General features: G+C 39.5%; 5 protein-coding genes across 11 annotated transcripts; all 5 read left to right on the top strand.

Annotated features, from left to right (window-relative positions):
• The first annotated feature begins 475 nt into the window (after positions 1-475).
• On the top strand, positions 476-5,177 carry LOC148696551 (disease resistance protein RPV1-like). 4 transcript variants are annotated; one of them, XM_088693725.1, is made up of 7 exons: positions 478-1,252; positions 1,418-1,674; positions 2,043-2,083; positions 2,176-3,079; positions 3,452-4,538; positions 4,654-4,932; positions 5,038-5,177. In XM_088693725.1, exons 4-6 carry the CDS (start codon positions 2,313-2,315, stop codon positions 4,822-4,824), a joined length of 2,025 nt encoding a protein of 674 aa, XP_088549851.1. In that variant the 5' UTR covers positions 478-1,252; positions 1,418-1,674; positions 2,043-2,083; positions 2,176-2,312; the 3' UTR covers positions 4,825-4,932; positions 5,038-5,177. The 4 variants fall into 4 exon arrangements, with proteins under 4 accessions (XP_068321618.2, XP_088549851.1, XP_088549850.1 ...); XM_068465517.2 differs by lacking the exon at positions 2,043-2,083 and having other exon boundaries at positions 476-1,252; positions 4,651-4,932; XM_088693724.1 differs by lacking the exon at positions 2,043-2,083.
• LOC137722156 (uncharacterized) lies at positions 4,888-6,606 on the top strand. The gene is made up of 3 exons (XM_088693224.1): positions 4,888-4,932; positions 5,038-5,874; positions 5,968-6,606. The coding sequence occupies exons 1-3, from the start codon at positions 4,888-4,890 to the stop codon at positions 6,604-6,606; spliced, it is 1,521 nt and encodes a 506-aa protein (XP_088549350.1).
• Positions 6,507-12,464, top strand: LOC148696552 (disease resistance protein RUN1-like). Of its 3 annotated transcripts, none has more exons than XM_068465515.2 (6): positions 6,507-6,643; positions 6,747-8,760; positions 9,119-10,208; positions 10,329-10,610; positions 10,713-11,549; positions 11,645-12,464. In XM_068465515.2, the coding sequence occupies exons 3-6, from the start codon at positions 9,141-9,143 to the stop codon at positions 12,299-12,301; spliced, it is 2,844 nt and encodes a 947-aa protein (XP_068321616.2). In that variant the 5' UTR covers positions 6,507-6,643; positions 6,747-8,760; positions 9,119-9,140; the 3' UTR covers positions 12,302-12,464. The 3 variants fall into 3 exon arrangements, with proteins under 3 accessions (XP_068321616.2, XP_068321617.2, XP_088549849.1); XM_068465516.2 differs by having other exon boundaries at positions 10,332-10,610; XM_088693723.1 differs by lacking the exon at positions 6,747-8,760.
• On the top strand, positions 8,048-8,767 carry LOC148696553 (toll/interleukin-1 receptor-like protein). Its single transcript, XM_088693226.1, has 2 exons — positions 8,048-8,568; positions 8,617-8,767. The coding sequence occupies exons 1-2, from the start codon at positions 8,048-8,050 to the stop codon at positions 8,765-8,767; spliced, it is 672 nt and encodes a 223-aa protein (XP_088549352.1).
• Positions 12,465-13,409: 945 nt separating the features above from the next.
• Positions 13,410-15,486, top strand: LOC137725431 (epoxide hydrolase 2). Of its 2 annotated transcripts, XM_068464104.2 has the most exons (5): positions 13,410-13,592; positions 13,704-13,918; positions 14,427-14,594; positions 14,686-14,921; positions 15,060-15,486. In XM_068464104.2, exons 1-5 carry the CDS (start codon positions 13,523-13,525, stop codon positions 15,304-15,306), a joined length of 936 nt encoding a protein of 311 aa, XP_068320205.2. In that variant the 5' UTR covers positions 13,410-13,522; the 3' UTR covers positions 15,307-15,486. The 2 variants fall into 2 exon arrangements, with proteins under 2 accessions (XP_068320205.2, XP_068320206.2); XM_068464105.2 differs by lacking the exon at positions 14,427-14,594 and having other exon boundaries at positions 13,424-13,592.
• Positions 15,487-16,244: the final 758 nt, after the last annotated feature.

The following is a 16,244-nucleotide window of genomic DNA, read 5'->3' on the forward strand; positions in this document are numbered from 1 at the left end:
TCATCTTGGACTTTCAACTAACTAATAGAAAGTTAAATTAGCTTCAAACGAGGGGATTGAAAGCCAAGGAAACTGAAGAAAAATCATGATGGATCTATTTGACACCGCAGGAGCTTCAAACTGAAAAAAAAAAAAAAAAAAAAGTTTTAACGAAAAGTCCACGGTACTGTTTACTTTAACTAAAAACCACATTTTTATATTAAAAAGTCAATCATAGTTTATTCACTTTATCCTTTATTTTGTCATTATCGTTAAAACTCAAAATTTTCAAATCATTTTCATTAATTTTCTTAAAAAAAAAACTCGGTGTTTAATTTTCCCTCCCTCAATATCGCTAGTATGAAAAACAAAAAGCAAAATAACTTTTGAATGAAGCAACAGTAGTCTCATTAAAGTTGTAAATATCAAATCTCTCACAAGCTGCATTATTTGTGCTCTCTTCCAAACTTCCAGTAAATAAATCACACAAATACAGCCTTCTTATTTTTAGTTGTAAATAAGGACTGAAACAAACAACTAGACTACACGAACAAGCTTTTACCGTTGAAAACCAGCACCACTAGTGCTGTTTGTTAATGAAGATGATGTCCGTCTTGCCTCTCTGGTTGTTATCTTGGCTGGACCATTGCCATTTCAGAGAAGCCTTCTTCTTCTCTTTGTAGTCGCTAACTGTTAGTGTCAGTGCATGCCTCCTCCCGTCATTCTCCGGGACTTGGCACCCAATTGTTGCTTCTATTCGCTGCTTCTTTGCCAGGAACCCTTTCTGAGCTCCCTGTGGCCCGCCAAACATTTGAAGAGCAACCATTGAGATTGGCAGCTCAGGAGAGGATCCTGATCCGTGTTTTTATAGGCTCAAAACACTGTTACTTCTACAATATTATTCTGTTTTTGCCCTCACTTATTTTTTGTTATTTCATGTGTGCCTGTGCTATCCACGTGTTGATGATGGATGTCTCTCAATCTCTCCAGTCCTGCGTGCTTTGATTTCGATCTCCTCTGGGATTGCCAACTGCACAAGGAGCTCAAACTCCTCCTCACCGACCCTCCACCTCTTCCTTTATGCACCACTTCAAATCGAATACCGCAGCCGCACTACAAACCCATCTGGACGGAAAGCACATGAAGAAATCGTGGTCGTTGACCGACAACCGGACTGCAACATCGTCTTGACTCACTCCAGCATCAGTAAATTCCAGCTTCAAACCCTCTCCGACCCCTTTTGCCAAAATCGTTCTCACCGATTTGTCATCAGGTAAGATCCTGGAGTTTTTATTTGGCATCCCAGACCTGATCTCTCTGGCCACTGTTCCTCAAAAGTCAAAACTTTCATGTCAGTACATCAACTCAACTCTCTTTCTATTTCAAACCCAAAGATTGATTATTTTCCTTTTTTTTTTTCTCTGTTTTTATTTTCCAGGGAAAAACACCATCTTTGCCGAAAAAGTTTGAATTTTTCTCGGGAATTCTTGCCCATCCCTGAGATTTTCTTTGTGGCTTTTGGTTCTTGGGTTACGAATTTAAAAGGGTTTTTTCTTTGGAAGGAGATGGATATCGGTGGCGATGATCGGTGTTCGTTGTTGTGTGGATGATCCCAGTGGAGCATTGGTTTTCAGCTTTGGTGATCTCTACGGTTTTTGCTGTGTGAATTTTTGGGAGTTTGGTTTGGGTTTCTGGGTAAGCAACCGTCACTCTATTCAACTTAAATTTAGTTCACTTTCTTTTTTTTTCCCTCAAATTTGTTTGATGGCATGATTGTTTGATCCTTTACTAAATAGTCATCAAGAAATGTTGGAATTTTTAGTAGTTTTGATTTCTTTTCAATTTTTATTTTATTTTGTTTTCAAGCCCTGAGTTTTGTAAGAACCGTCTACCCTGTGCATACACCAGATACTCGTGACATTTCAAATAAAATAACTTCCCAAACACTGATATTTAGGTTTTTTTATTGGTATACGTAATGCTACCAGTGAGTTCTATAACTTTACTAATATTTATTTGCAATGCATGTTAAATTGTTGGTTTTCTGTTTGCCAATGCGTTAGCTTTTCTACTCTCTACCTTGCATTAGAGGTTGCCATGTCAGGTGAGTTCAAGTTCTGCTTAATACACAAGGGTTGTTTTTAGCTTAGTCTCTAATTTGTGTGCTCTTCATAATGTCTTTAATTTTGGTGGCAGTTATAAGATAAGAAGAAGAGCTACTAGGCGGGTGGGTTTATTAATTACAAGATAAGAAGAAGAAAGTAGCTCCGGCAGAACAAAAGAAAATCAATATCGCCAAACAACCTTCAATTTGCCTAAAGAAATTGAAGGCAATGGATAATTGGTCGAGCTTAGGGAAGCTGTTAATCATACTGCTGGTGTTGCTGTCCTACGACTATGCTCATCGCAATTCCGGTCTTGTCTTTAATGTCCTCATCTTCCTCCTCTGCTCCCTCGGCCTTGTCTTTCACCAAATGAACATGTCCGTCCCCGATAAAGCCTCATCCTTGTCCTCCTCCTCGCCCTCATCCTCATCGTCCTCCTCTGCCTCCTCTGCCTCATCCTCCTCGTCCTCCTCTACCTCCTTGCCCTCATCCTCATCGTCCTCCTCCGCCTCCCCGTCCTCGTCCTCCTCCAAAGGCTCGCTCTACGAAGTATTCATAAGCTTCAGAGGCGAAGACACACGTAAAAACTTCACGGGCCACCTCCACGAAGCATTGACAAAGGTCGGAATCAACGCCTTTATTGACGACGAAGAACTAAGAAGAGGAGAAGATATAACTACCGAACTTGTGCGGGCAATCCAGGGTTCTAGGATCTCTATCATTGTCTTCTCAAGACGGTACGCAGACTCCAGCTGGTGTCTCGAGGAGCTAGTTAAGATCATGGAGTGTAGAAGAACGTTGGGGCGATTAGTTTTGCCGATATTCTATGACGTTGATCCTTCGCATGTCAGGAAACAAACTGGTAGTTTTGCACAATCGTTTCTGAAACATGCAGATGAAAAGAAGGTAGAGAGGTGGAAGATAGAGAGGTGGAGAACTGTTCTTACTGAAGCTTCGAATTTGTCTGGCTGGGATCTCAGAAACACTTTGGACGGGTACTTACTAATTTCTTTTCTTATGAATTAAGGCTTTAACATACCTTTGCTTATTAATTTGGAAGCATGCGATTTCTTAGACCTCTGTAATAAAATCATACAATAAAGCTTAAACTGTTAATGTTACACTAATCGCAGCTAGGAAGCCGCCTGCGAATGGCTGCGGAGGGAAGGGATGCTGGTTTTATTGTTTGTGTTTCTTATTTAAATTTAAATTTTAATTGATGTTTGCTAAGTTTAAACACAACATCTCAAAGAAAATTGTCTTAAATAAAATCTCTAGTCATGATAAGTAATTTTGTGTATTAGTTCAATTTCGTCTTGTAGTTATATAACAATCTTCGTTTTGCTTCTCAACTTGACTAATGCCAGGCATGAAGCAAAGTTTATCAGGATGATTACCAATCAAGTCACTACGAAGCTGAACAACAAATACTTCAACGTAGCGCCCTATCAAGTCGGAATAGATACTCAAGTGCTAAATATCAGTAATTATTTAGGCATCGGAGATTCAGATGATGTTCGTGTGATTGGAATTTTGGGCATGAGTGGAATAGGTAAAACAACAATTGCTAAAGCCATTTATAACAAATTTTATGAAAGGTTTGAAGGTAAAAGTTTCCTTGAAAAAGTGAGGGAAAAGAAACTAGAAAAATTGCAAAAACAACTTCTTTTTGATATCTTGCAAACCAAGACAAAGGTAAGCAGTGTTGCTGCAGGGACCGCCTTGGTAAGGGAAAGATTTCGACGCTTAAAGGTACTTGTCATAGTTGATGATGTAGACGATGTGAAGCAGTTACACGAATTAGCTGGAAATTGCCACTCTTTTGGCCCGGGGAGCAGAATCATCATCACAACTAGGAACAAACGTGTGCTAAAAGAATTTGCAGTTGATAAGATATATCGGCCGAAAGGAATGGACCAAGAAGAAGCTCTTGAGCTCCTAAGTTGGCATGCCTTCAGAAGTAGTTGTTGTCCTAGTCAATATGTTGTGCTCGCAAGGGAAGTTGTCAATTACTGTGGAGGACTGCCGCTGGCTCTTGAAGTTTTAGGATCTACTCTTTTCAAGCGAAGTGTAGATGAATGGAGAAATATATTGGATGAATTGAAAATGATTCCTCGTGGAGAAATTCAGGCACAACTGAAAATAAGCTACGACGGGCTAAATGATAATTACAAGAGGCAGATATTCCTCGATATAGCTTGTTTTTTTATCGGAATGGACAAGAACGATGTCATGCAAATCTTGGATGGTTGTGACTTTTATGCAACAACAGGAATCGAGGTCCTCCTTGACCGGTGCCTTGTAACTATTAATGGAGAAAACAAGATTATGATGCATGATTTGCTTCGGGATATGGGCAGAGATATCGTGCATGCAGAAAAACCCAATTTTCCTGGAAAACGGAGTAGATTGTGGCATCCTGAAGATGTAAATGATGTATTGATAGACAAATCTGTAAGTACTTTCCCAATTGAACTTTATGTTAAACGTGTAAGCATATGTAAGTTGGTAATTGAACTTTTTTCCATGCAAAGCCTTCTCTTATTTGGAGTCTGTTTTCGAATAGCAGGGAACTGAAAAAGTTGAAGGGCTGGCTTTGGATTTTCCAAGTGTTAAAGAGATTAGTTTCAGTACTGAGGCGTTTAGAAATATGAAGAGACTGAGATTGCTCCAACTAAACTACGTTCGACTTGCTGGGGGATACCAATGTCTTTCCAAAAATCTAAGATGGTTGTGCTGACATGGATTCCCATTGGAGTTCATACCAATAGAACTATGTCAACCAAACATAGTCGCTATCGACATGCAGTACAGCAGCCTCAAACAAGTTCTTTGTGAGTATTCTGGGGTAAGTACAATGTGTAACCTGAACCAAATTAGGAATTATTTTTATGCTCTCTATATCTTCTTTTTGGATTTAAAATTTTAATTTAAAATTGATTTTTCTTAACAGTTGCTTGGTAAGTTGAAGATTTTGAATCTTAGCCACTCCCACGATCTAACACAATCGCCAGACTTTTCGAAATTCCCAAATCTTGAGAAACTGATACTCAAAGACTGTAAGAGGTTGGCTAAAGTTCACAAGTCCATCGGAGATCTCAAGAGTCTTGTGTTGGTGAATTTGAAGAACTGTGAAACACTTAAGGCTCTCCCGAGGAGTTTCTATAAGTTAAAATCTGTCAAAACTCTTGTTCTCAATGGTTGTTCAAGATTCCGAAGCTTGTCTGAGCACTTGGGAAAAATGGCATCATTGGTCACTCTTTATGCAGGTGGGACGGCCATAAAAAAAGTACCACCTTCCATCGTACGACTGGAGAAGCTCGAGCGCTTATCTTTGAGTTACTTGAAGTGTTCTTTGCAGCTACCTTCCTTACGAGGCTTAGGCTCTTTAACAGAGTTATCTTTGGGACACTGCAATTTAATGGAAGTGCCTGATGATATTGGGAGTAGTCTACCTTGTTTAGAGTACTTATTTCTAGGTAACAATAATTTTCGGAGCCTTCCAAGCCTCAGTGGCCTGTCCATGCTTATTGAACTACGCTTGGATAGTTGCAGAAACCTTGTCGAGATCACAGATTTACCAAAAAGTTTGGGTATCCTGGAGATGAAGGACTGCTCTGCATTAGAAAGAATGTCAGATTTTTCAGGCATGTCGACAATCGTGTATCTCGGTTCCCCCAAACTCATTGAGTTTCCAGGCTTGGAGAGCGCGTTAAACTCGGGCCTCAGACTTGATATGTTAACACACAACAATGTCATGGATTTCCTTCTTAAGGATAGCACGCTACAGGTTCTCTCTCTTCCACAGCACCCCCTCTCCTTCCTTCCTCGCATGTGTGTTATGCATGTATTACTCACACAAATCTTGTTCAACATGGTATAGGGATGGACAGGAGATGGATACATGAGACTTGTAGGAAGACAAATTCCCACTTGGTTCAATCATGTCAACGAGGGTTCCCAAGTCTCTTTCAAAGTGCCTAAGGAAATTGGTTGTAATGCAAAAGCATTGGCTGTGTGCCTGGCTTGTGTTGCTCGTGACGACAGCTCGTCTGATCCTCAGGGGTATTATGATATTTATGTTATTAATCACACCAAGGGTACTAGTTTTTTTGTCAGTATAAGAAATGATATTGTCAAACAAGAGTACCTTTGCCTGGGAAATATATCGTTGTCGGAAACTGAGTTCAATTTGGAAGAAGGCGATTTGGTCCATGTTGTTGCAAAATTTCCAGATACTGTGGTAAAAATAGGGGTACGTTTACTATGCAACAAACTTACGAGTTTTGAAGGTTGGTCCTTTTTTTACTATTCTATCCCTTACAAACGGGCCTTAGAAAAAATTTCTACCGAAGTTGATTCTGATGAGGATTATGAAGATAATGATTTTGATGAGGATGATGACAACGACGATGAGGATGATGATGAGGAGGACCAAGACGATGATGAAGATGATGATGAGGAGGATCAAGACGGTGATGCTAAAGATGATGATGATGACAAACGACGACAACTAAGCTAGGAAACTTTCTGGTTTAATCAGCTAGTTTGCAGATACAGTATGTATTTTTTTGCATGCCTTGATCTGTTTTTAATATGTTCTCTCTTTTTGAACTTTCTTATTTCTGTGGTGGTTTAATTTAACTTATTAATGCATTTAAGGTTTTTAATATGTTCAGAGAAGCCCTCTTCTTCTCATGTAGTCGCCAACTGTAAGCGTCAGCGCATGCCTCCTTCCGTCATTCTCCTGGACTTGGCACCCAACTGTTGCTTCTATTCGCTGCTTTCTGGCCAGGAACCCTTTCTGAGCACCCTATGGCCTGCCAAACTTCTGATATTGGCAGCTCAAAATTATGCTTTAGATTTGACTTTGTTCCAAAATCAACAGGGGCACTCGCATCAATCAACTTCCCTGCACCAGCCGCAGCTTCCAAAGCTGCTGCAGTTGCCGCCATGCCTCCCCGTACTGCTCCCACCACTGATAGGCCCAGATTTTGACCTCCCAATTCCAACCCTCACAAAGCAACCCACAATTAACTCTTCAAAGAACAGCTCCATAAACCACTTTGCAAGTTTCGACCTTCAAATGGTAATCTCCTTTATATCATCAAAAGTTAGTCCCTCTGACCTTTCATCATCACTGTCAATCATTGCATCATCCCCTGATGATCCATCATCTTCACTACGAGACCTACTATCACTGTCACTCTGACTAGAGCTACTCCGACCCACTGCAGTGAAGGATTTCCTGTTCAGGTGTAAGAAACTTCGATTGCTTGGACTTCCTCCTCTAGAAGCATCTCTCAACTTGCGGTGAGCCTCAGGGTCCTGCTGCTTCAAACGTTTTGCTCGTAACTCATTCAATGCATCATCCTTAGCAGCTGCCCTGTCAGCAGGTCTAGCTGATGAACGCACCCGAGAGGATGGAAGAGGTGGAGCCTCTTTCCGGGACTGTGGGGCCTTCCCTTTGTCCCACTTTGGTCGGAACTTCTTTAAAGTCAATCGATCCGTTGTTTTGATGCAGTTTGAATTTTCAACGTTCTAAAGTAAGAGCACAAGTAAATCCAAAGTGATTGGTCACATGTCAGAGTCATTCTTCAACTACTACGGATGGTAACGATAGTGAAAGATAAGGCCACTAATTAAACTACCAATTCTAACGCCCTTGATGCCATTTTCCACAACAACTTCGATTATTTTATACCAAATTGTATATAAATATATATATTTTTCCTTGATATCTAGCCATACTGAAAGTGAGAGCCCTGCAAATATGCATTTGGCACTCTCTACCAAAGTTGTAAGTTGAATTAAAAAATTGACTAGAAAGACTGTTAGAGGTGGTCATAATCCGGGATTTTGTAATAGGGTACTTTCAAATTAACTCTTGTAGTGAAGTCCTGCAGAAGAAAGAAAATCAATATCGCCAAAAACCTTCAATTTGCCTAAAGAAAAGGAAGGAAATGGATACCTGGTCGAGCTTAGGGAAGCTGTTAACTTTGGTGCTGGTGTTGGTGTCCTACCACCTTGCGGCTCGCAATTCCGGTCTTGTCCTTGATGTCCTCATCTTGCTCCTCTGCTCCCTCGGCCTCATCTTTCGCCAAATGAATGTCTCAGTCCCGGATAAAGCCTCGTCGTCCTCCTCCTCCTCGCCCAAATCCTCATCGTCCTCCTCCACCTCCTCGCCCTCATCGTCCTCGTCCTCCTTCTCAAAAGGTTCGCTCTACGATGTGTTCATAAGCTTCAGAGGCGAAGACACACGTAAAAACTTCACGGGCCACCTCTATGAAGCATTAACAAAGGCCGGAATCAATGCTTTTATTGACGACGAAGAACTAAAAAAGGGAGAAGAATTAACAACCGAATTTGAGCGGGCAATCCAAGGTTCTAAGATCTCTATCATCATCTTCTCTAGACAGTATGCGAACTCCAGCTGGTGCCTCGAGGAGCTGCTTAAGATCATGGAGTGTAGAAGAACGCTGGGGTAGTTAGTTTTGCCGATATTCTTTGACATTGATCCTTCGCATGTCAGGAAACAGACTGGCAGTTTTGGACAATCGTTTCAGGACCATATAGATGAAAAGAAGGTAGAGAGTTGTAAGGTAGAGAGGTGGAGAACTGCTCTTACTAAAGCTTCGAATTTGTCTGGCTGGGATCTCCGAAACACTTTGGACGGGTACTGACTAATTTCTTCTCTTATGAATTTAGGCTTTGCTTACTAATTTGGAAGCCTGCGATTTCTTAGACCTATTTTAATAAAATCATACAATAAAGCTTCAACTGTTAAGCTTACACTAATCACAGCAGGGGAGCCGCCGGCGAATGGCTTCAGAGGGAAGGGATGCTGGTTTTGTTTGTTTGTGTTTCTAATTTGAATTTTTGATTGATGTTTGCTTAGTTTAAACACAACACCTCAAAGAAAATTGTCTTAAATAAAATCTCTAGTCATGATAAGTAATTTTGTGTATTAGTTCAATTTCGTCTTGTAATTGTATAACAATCTTTGTTTTGCTTCTCAACTTGACTAATGACAGGCATGAAGCAAAGTTTATCAGGATGATTACTGAGGAAGTCACTAGGAAGCTGAACAACACATACTTAGACGTAGCGCCCTACCAAGTCGGAATAGATTCTCGAGTACAAGATATCAGTAATTATTTATGCATTGGAGATTCAGATGATGTTCGGGTGATTGGAATTTTGGGTATGGGTGGAATAGGTAAAACAACGCTTGCTAAAACCATTTATAATCAATTTTCTGACAGGTTTCAAGGTAAAAGTTTCCTTGAAAAAGTGAGGGAAAAGAAACTAGAAAAATTGCAAAAACAACTTCTTTCTGATATCTTGCAAACCACCAAGACAAAAGTAAGCAGTGTTGCTGCAGGGACCACCTTGGTAGGGGAAAGATTTCGACGCTTAAAGGTACTTGTCATATTTGATGATGTAGACAATGTGAAGCAGCTACACGAATTAGCTAGAAATCGCCACTCTTTTGGCCCGGGGAGCAGAATTATCATCACAACAAGAAACGAACATGTGCTAAAAGAATTTTCAGTTGATATGGTATATCCAGCGATAGAAATGAAACGAGAAGAAGCTCTTGAGCTCCTAAGTTGGCATGCTTTCAGAAGTAGTTGTTGTCCTAGTCAATATCTCGAGCTCGCAAGAGAAGTTGTCAAGTACTGTGGAGGAGTGCCATTGGCTCTTCAAGTTTTAGGTTCTAACCTGTTCAACCGAAGCATAGGAGATTGGAAAAGTACATTGGATAAATTGAAAGAAATTCCTCTTGATAACATTCAGGAACAGCTGAAAATAAGTTACGAAGGGTTGAATGATGACTATGAGAGGGAGATATTCTGTGATATATCTTGTTTCTTTATTGGAATGGATAAGAATGATGTCATGCAAATCTTGGATGGTTGTGGATTTTATGCAACAGCAGGAATCAAGGTCCTCCTTGACCGGTGCCTTGTAACTGTTAACACAAAAAACAAGATAATGATGCATGATTTGCTTCGGGATATGGGCAGAGATATCGTGCGTGCAGAAAATTCTAAATTCCCAAAAGAACGCAGTAGATTGTGGCGTCCTGAAGATGTAAAAGCTGTATTGATAGACAAATCTGTAAGCACTTTTCCAATCAAACTTTATGTTAAATGCGTAAGGAATAGAAGAGAATCATATATAAGTAATCGAACTATTTTGCATGCAAACCTTTCTTATTTATTCCCTTGTTTTGCTTAGCAGGGAACTGAAAAAATTGAAGGGCTAGCGTTGGATTTGCCAAGTGTTGAAGAGATTAGTTTCAGTACTGAGGCATTTACAAATATGAAGAGCCTCAGATTGCTCCAACTCAAGTATGTTCGGCTCACTGGGGGATACCAATGTCTTTCCAAAAAATTAAGATGGCTGTGCTATCGTGGATTCCCGTTGGAGTTCATACCGAAAGACCTGTGTCAACCAAACTTGGTCGCTATTGACATGCGGTACAGCAGCCTCAAACAAGTTCTTCGTGAGGATTCTGGGGTACGTACAATGTAACCTGAACCAAATTAGAATTATTTTTATGCAATCTTTATCTTCTTTTTGGATTTGAAATTTTTATTTCAATTTGGTTTTGCCTAACAGTTGCTTGATAAGTTGAAGATTCTGAATCTCAGCCATTCCCACGATCTAACACAATCGCCAGACTTCTCAAGACTCCCAAATCTTGAGAAATTGATACTCAAAGACTGTAAGAGGTTGACTAAGGTTCACAAGTCCATCGGAGATCTCAAGAGTCTTGTGTTGGTGAATTTGAAAGACTGTGAAACGCTTAAGGCTCTCCCGAGGAGTTTCTACAAGTCGAAATCTGTCAAAACTCTTATTCTTCATGGTTGTTCAAGATTCCAAATCTTGTCTGAGCACTTGGGAAAAATGGCATCATTGATCACTCTTCTTGTAGATGGGACGGCCATAAAAGAAGTACCACCTTCCATCGTACAACTGGAGAAGCTCGAGCGCTTATCTTTGAGTTGCTTGAAGTGTTTTTTGCAGCTACCTTCCTTACAGGGCTTACGCTCTTTAACAGAATTAAATTTGGAAAAGAGCAATTTCATGGAAGTGCCTAATGATTTTGGGAGTGGTCTACCTTGTTTACTGAACTTAAATCTAAGCTGCAATGATTTTCATAGCCTTCCAAGCCTCACTGGCATCTCCAAGCTTGGTCAACTATTATTGAATGGTTGCAGAAACCTTGTTGAGATCCCAGATTTACCGCAAAGTTTGCATCTCCTGGACATATACAAATGCCCTGCAGTAGAAAGAATGCCAGATTTTTCAGGTATGTCGGCGCACATGGTTCTCTCTTCCCCCAAACTAATTGAGTTTCCAGGCTTGGATAGCGCGTTAAACTCGGGCCTTATACTTCATATGCCAGTACACAACAATCTCACAGATTACCTTCTTAAGGATAGCACGCTACAGGTTCCCTTTCTCTGAACCCCCCCAAAACCCCCTATTTGTCAAATATGTGCGTTATATTTGTATTGCTTACACAAATCATGTTCAACATGGTATAGGGATGGACAGGACGTGGACACATAACTCTTGCAGGAAGACAAATTCCCACTTGGTTCAATCATGTCAACGAGGGTGCCCAAGTCTCTTTCGAAGTGCCTAAGGAAATTGGTCGTAATCCAAAAGCGTTGGCTGTGTGCATGGCTTATTGTTCTTTTATTGATGTCGACAGCGTGTTTTTTGGTTCTTGTTTCATTTGTGTTATTAATCACACCAAGCGTACTAGTTTTTTTGTCGACCTAATGAGCCCACCAGCTGGCGGTGGAGACTACCTTTGGCTGGGACATTTACCGTTATGGGAAGATAAGTTCAATTTCGAAGAAGGCGATTCGGTCCTTGTTATTGCAAAGATTCTACGTAGTGATCAGTTCATGGTGAAGAAAACAGGGGAACGTTTACGTAGCGAGTTCATGGTGAAGAAAACAGGGGTACGTTTAGTGTGTGACAAGACTTTCGAAGGTCGTTCGTACTATCGTTACTATCCTATCCCTTACGATAGGGCCTTAGAAGAAATTCCCACCGAAAATGATGATGATTTTCATGAGGATTATGAAAATGATGATGAGGATGATAGTGAGGATCACGACGACGACGATACTAATGGCGAGGGTGATGACAACCATCATGATGACGACGACCACGATGACCATGTAAGCTAGGAAACTTCCTGGTTTAATCAGCTAGTTTGCAGATGCAGTTTGTCTTTTTGGTTAGGAGACCTCCTGCTTGATCTGTTTTTAATATGTTCTCTCTGTTTGAACTTTCTTGTTTCTGTGGTGGTTTGATTTTCCTTATTAATGCACTTTTAAGGATTTACCTACATCCCGGGCCGTGTGTTTAATTTCTCCTCCCCAATATCGCTTGTATGAAAAACATTAACCAAAAAAACTTTTGAACGAACGAACAGTAATGTCATTAAAACTTTTAGGTAAGAAATTGCGGTTAAAATCATGCAATGAAGTAGTAGTAATTGAATATTGAAGCTGTCTTTTGTATGAGTTAAATATTACCCACTCACTCACAGAGGGAGATGAGAACCATAAATTATTATAAAAAAAGATGGAAAACTCATATTTTTTAAAGATTATTTAGCCAAAAATCAACACCATCAAGAGATAGAAATCAGTGTGAGAGAGAGAGTGAAATGAATCAAAGGAGTGAAGGAGAAGAAGTGACTTTTATTAAGTTGGAGAAGGGGAAAGACAAAAAGGTCCTCTTTTTTCACACGTCATCATAAGCGACATTGATAGAAAACTTAATGAAACTAACGACATACAATAAAATAAGATACATTTACACATTTTAACAAGTAATTAAATTGGATCAAAAGAAGTTTCAAGAAATAAAGTGAGACTGTCAAACATTTTCAAAGGCACACAAGTAATTAAGTATTTTAATCTTTTGCTAAATAAATTTGAAACGGATATACGCGCTACACTATCTAGTTAGAATTAAAATATGAGTCACAATATCTCTTTTCTGAAACAAGACAAAAACTATAATGAAAACTAACGAAAAGTTTTAAAAAAAAATAATTTTAATGAAAAATGACAAATAAAAGTATAGTAAATAATACCAAAAAATAAAAATAAAAATGTAATTTTTTATTAAAAATGAACAATACTAAAAAAATTTCGTTAAAACTCTCAAAATTATGAGAGGAAGGCCCAAGGAAAACAACATAAAAATGACTAGTAATGATAAATAGTAAAATAAAAATGTAACTTGGTTTATGGACGTAAATGCCCTCCTACTTGATGCTAGCTGCTTCACTTCTTTTTGGCAAGTCCAAACATTGTATTGTCGGAACTAGAAGTGAACTCTCTCTCTCTCTCTCTTGTTCGTACACATTGTGATTGTCGTCTGAAAAACCACCTGAAATGGAGCAAATCCAGCACAAGTACATAACCGTACAAGGCCTGAAGCTCCACGTCGCCGACATCGGAACAGGTCAGATTATTTTCCTCCCCAATTCCTCGTCCGGCACCTTAACGTATTTATTATTCTTAACAAAATCGAACACAACCATAATCGATCGATCGCCGTCTTTTTTTATCGTAGGTTCCGATGTGGTCGTGTTCCTGCACGGTTTCCCGGAAATTTGGTACTCGTGGCGGCACCAGATGGTTGCGGCGGCCAACGCCGGCTTCCGGGCCATCGCTCCCGACTACCGCGGATACGGACTATCCGACCCTCCTCCCCAATCCGAGAAGACCTCGTACCGTGACCTCACCAGTGACATCCTTGGAATTCTCGATTCCCTTGCTATTCCCAAGGTACTTATTAGAAAGAATCATCGGATTCTTCTCCTTAATTATTATTAATTCCAATTAACTTGCTTAATTTAACAAATCTTTTTTTTCCTTGGTGAATAAAATACAAGTCTCCTTTTTCCTTTTGTTTTGGCATCCCTGAAGTTTTTCTTGTCATTGGTACTAATTTGATTAAAATAAAATTAATTTATTTGGATGATCGGAGTGCGGATTCGAAGTAGAGAAATGCTAAGGGACTCTCTCAAAAGTTGAACTCTCTATAGACCTTGGCATCTTATCGTTTAACATCAATTCCTATGCCAATTTTATAAAATACTGTGCCAAAAACATGAGGTGCAAAGAATTTATGGAGAGCCCACTTTTGATAGAGTCCCCCCTTTGCATGTCTTTTCGAAATATCACTAAACTTGAGAGCCAGTTGGTAATTGTATTCAACTTTTGGATGAACACTTTCTGATGTTAATGGCTCTGAAGATTTAAGGCTTTGGAAATTGTATTCAAATTTGCATAGGCTTTCCTAATTGCAAAAGATTTTGGAGTTGGGGTAGCGACATTATTTTCTCTTCTGCACCCCGAGAGGGTCGTAGGCGTTGTAACAATAGGATTGCCAATCATGCCACCAGGCCCTCGTAAAACGGGCAACTACCTCCCAGAAGGTTTCTACATTTCAAGATGGCAGGTGTGCATTTACCTGGTCTTGTTATATGTTCAATACTATGGCAAGCATGAATTTCTTGCGAGTTTGCAACTAACTGTTGCCTATATTACAGGAACCTGGACGTGCAGAGGCTGATTTTGGGCGCCTTGATGCGAAAACAGTTGTTCGGAATGTTTACATCCTTTTTTCCAGAAGCGAAATACCAATAGCTGCAGAAGACCAGGAGATCATGGACCTAGTGGATCCATCTACGCCTCTTCCCCTTTGGTTCAGTGAGGAAGATCTTGCCGCATATGGAGCTTTGTATGAGAAATCGGGTTTCCGAACTGCGCTGCAAGTTCCATACAGGTAATGTACTTGACCAAGTGGTTTCATACTGTTACATACTCAAACTGTTAATGTAGACAGAACGATCACCCCTAGCAATATTTGACCAAGTTGTAAGCACATACTCGTTAATGACTGCTGAACTCTACTGATTGATAGGGCAATTAGAGAAGAGTCCTCTGTAGCAGATCCAATAGTTAAAGCTCCGGCGCTTTTTATAATGGGAGGCAAGGATTATGTTAACAAATTTCCAGGGATAGAGGATTACATAAACAGTGGAAAGATCAAAGAGTTTGTCCCCGATTTGGAGATTGTATTTCTTCCCGAAGGAACGCATTTTGTTCAAGAACAGTCGCCTGAAGAGGTCAATCAGCTGATCCTCACCTTCCTCGGAAAGCACATTTGAAACGATAATGCTTTGCTCGAAGATTGCCAGTGATGAAGTGAGATTTGTCCTTTGGAAATAAACTTGTGATATGAAACTGCCAATAGTGTAGCGGTGACGAATCTTATGCAGAAGGCAAACTCTGTAATTCTGTCGTGGCATGTAATGTTTCTCTTTCAAATAATTCATACAATTTGGCAATACCATCGTATGATTCAAATACGGTTATTTCAAGCGATAATGTACACGAAATTAATGAATGGTCCAGATTTTTTAGCCAAAAAACTTAATAAAAATAAATAAATAATATTTTTTTTATAAAGTCAGAAATTAAAAATAAAATTATTACTTTTTTATTATTTTATAATAAATGTAAGATTGTAGATACAGTTTATATTTTTGCATGCCTTGATCTGTTTTTAATACGTTCTCTCTTTTTGGACTTTCTTGTTTCTGTGGGGGTTTAATTTAACTTGTTAATGCATTTAAGGTTTTCCATATGTTCAGAGAAGCCCTCTTCTTCTCACGTAGTCGCCAACTGTAAGCGTCAGTGCACGCCTCCTCCCGTCATTCTCCGGGACATGGCTGTTAAGATGCTCGATGGCATCATCTTGTGTGACAGTTAGAGTTGGGTATTAGTATAAATAGTACATTATAAGGGAAGAAAGGCAGTTAATGAAATACAACATTCATCTCTTATTTATTTAGGTATTCAGTAAACAAATTATTAAATATGACTTCAATTGATGAAAAAAATAGAATCAGAAAAGATCTGAATTTAAGGTTTTGTATTGTGACCTACCAATCAATATCAATTTTTGGAGCTCCAATTCGTTGAACTGTGAAGATAATTACACTAAATTCATCTAAAATACGGAAGTAGTGATTCAAACTTGAGTACAGAGGACGAAACATGCAAGTCTTACAAATTTTTCCCTTGTAGAATTCGAGAAATCCTG

Source organism: Pyrus communis, chromosome 5 (genome assembly GCF_041283825.1).
Source record: "Pyrus communis isolate YQ-2024b chromosome 5, ASM4128382v1, whole genome shotgun sequence".
Classification (NCBI taxonomy): Eukaryota; Viridiplantae; Streptophyta; class Magnoliopsida; order Rosales; family Rosaceae; genus Pyrus; species Pyrus communis.

Excerpts from the sequence above, each read along its gene's own strand:
- LOC148696551 (XM_068465517.2), top strand. The coding sequence starts at position 2,313 with ATGGATAATTGGTCGAGCTTAGGGAAGCTGTTAATCATACTGCTGGTG. Across the intron at positions 3,080-3,451 it reads CTCAGAAACACTTTGGACGG|GCATGAAGCAAAGTTTATCA; the intron begins GTACTTACTAAT and ends GACTAATGCCAG. Across the intron at positions 4,539-4,650 it reads ATGTATTGATAGACAAATCT|CAGGGAACTGAAAAAGTTGA; the intron begins GTAAGTACTTTC and ends GTTTTCGAATAG.
- LOC137722156 (XM_088693224.1), top strand. The coding sequence starts at position 4,888 with ATGCAGTACAGCAGCCTCAAACAAGTTCTTTGTGAGTATTCTGGG. Across the intron at positions 4,933-5,037 it reads TTCTTTGTGAGTATTCTGGG|TTGCTTGGTAAGTTGAAGAT; the intron begins GTAAGTACAATG and ends TTTTCTTAACAG. Across the intron at positions 5,875-5,967 it reads TTAAGGATAGCACGCTACAG|GGATGGACAGGAGATGGATA; the intron begins GTTCTCTCTCTT and ends AACATGGTATAG.
- LOC148696553 (XM_088693226.1), top strand. The coding sequence starts at position 8,048 with ATGGATACCTGGTCGAGCTTAGGGAAGCTGTTAACTTTGGTGCTGGTG. Across the intron at positions 8,569-8,616 it reads GAGTGTAGAAGAACGCTGGG|GAAACAGACTGGCAGTTTTG; the intron begins GTAGTTAGTTTT and ends TTCGCATGTCAG.
- LOC148696552 (XM_068465515.2), top strand. The coding sequence starts at position 9,141 with ATGATTACTGAGGAAGTCACTAGGAAGCTGAACAACACATACTTAGAC. Across the intron at positions 10,209-10,328 it reads CTGTATTGATAGACAAATCT|CAGGGAACTGAAAAAATTGA; the intron begins GTAAGCACTTTT and ends TGTTTTGCTTAG. Across the intron at positions 10,611-10,712 it reads TTCTTCGTGAGGATTCTGGG|TTGCTTGATAAGTTGAAGAT; the intron begins GTACGTACAATG and ends TTTGCCTAACAG.
- LOC137725431 (XM_068464104.2), top strand. The coding sequence starts at position 13,523 with ATGGAGCAAATCCAGCACAAGTACATAACCGTACAAGGCCTGAAGCTC. Across the intron at positions 13,593-13,703 it reads CGTCGCCGACATCGGAACAG|GTTCCGATGTGGTCGTGTTC; the intron begins GTCAGATTATTT and ends TTTTTATCGTAG. Across the intron at positions 13,919-14,426 it reads ATTCCCTTGCTATTCCCAAG|GCTTTCCTAATTGCAAAAGA; the intron begins GTACTTATTAGA and ends AAATTTGCATAG.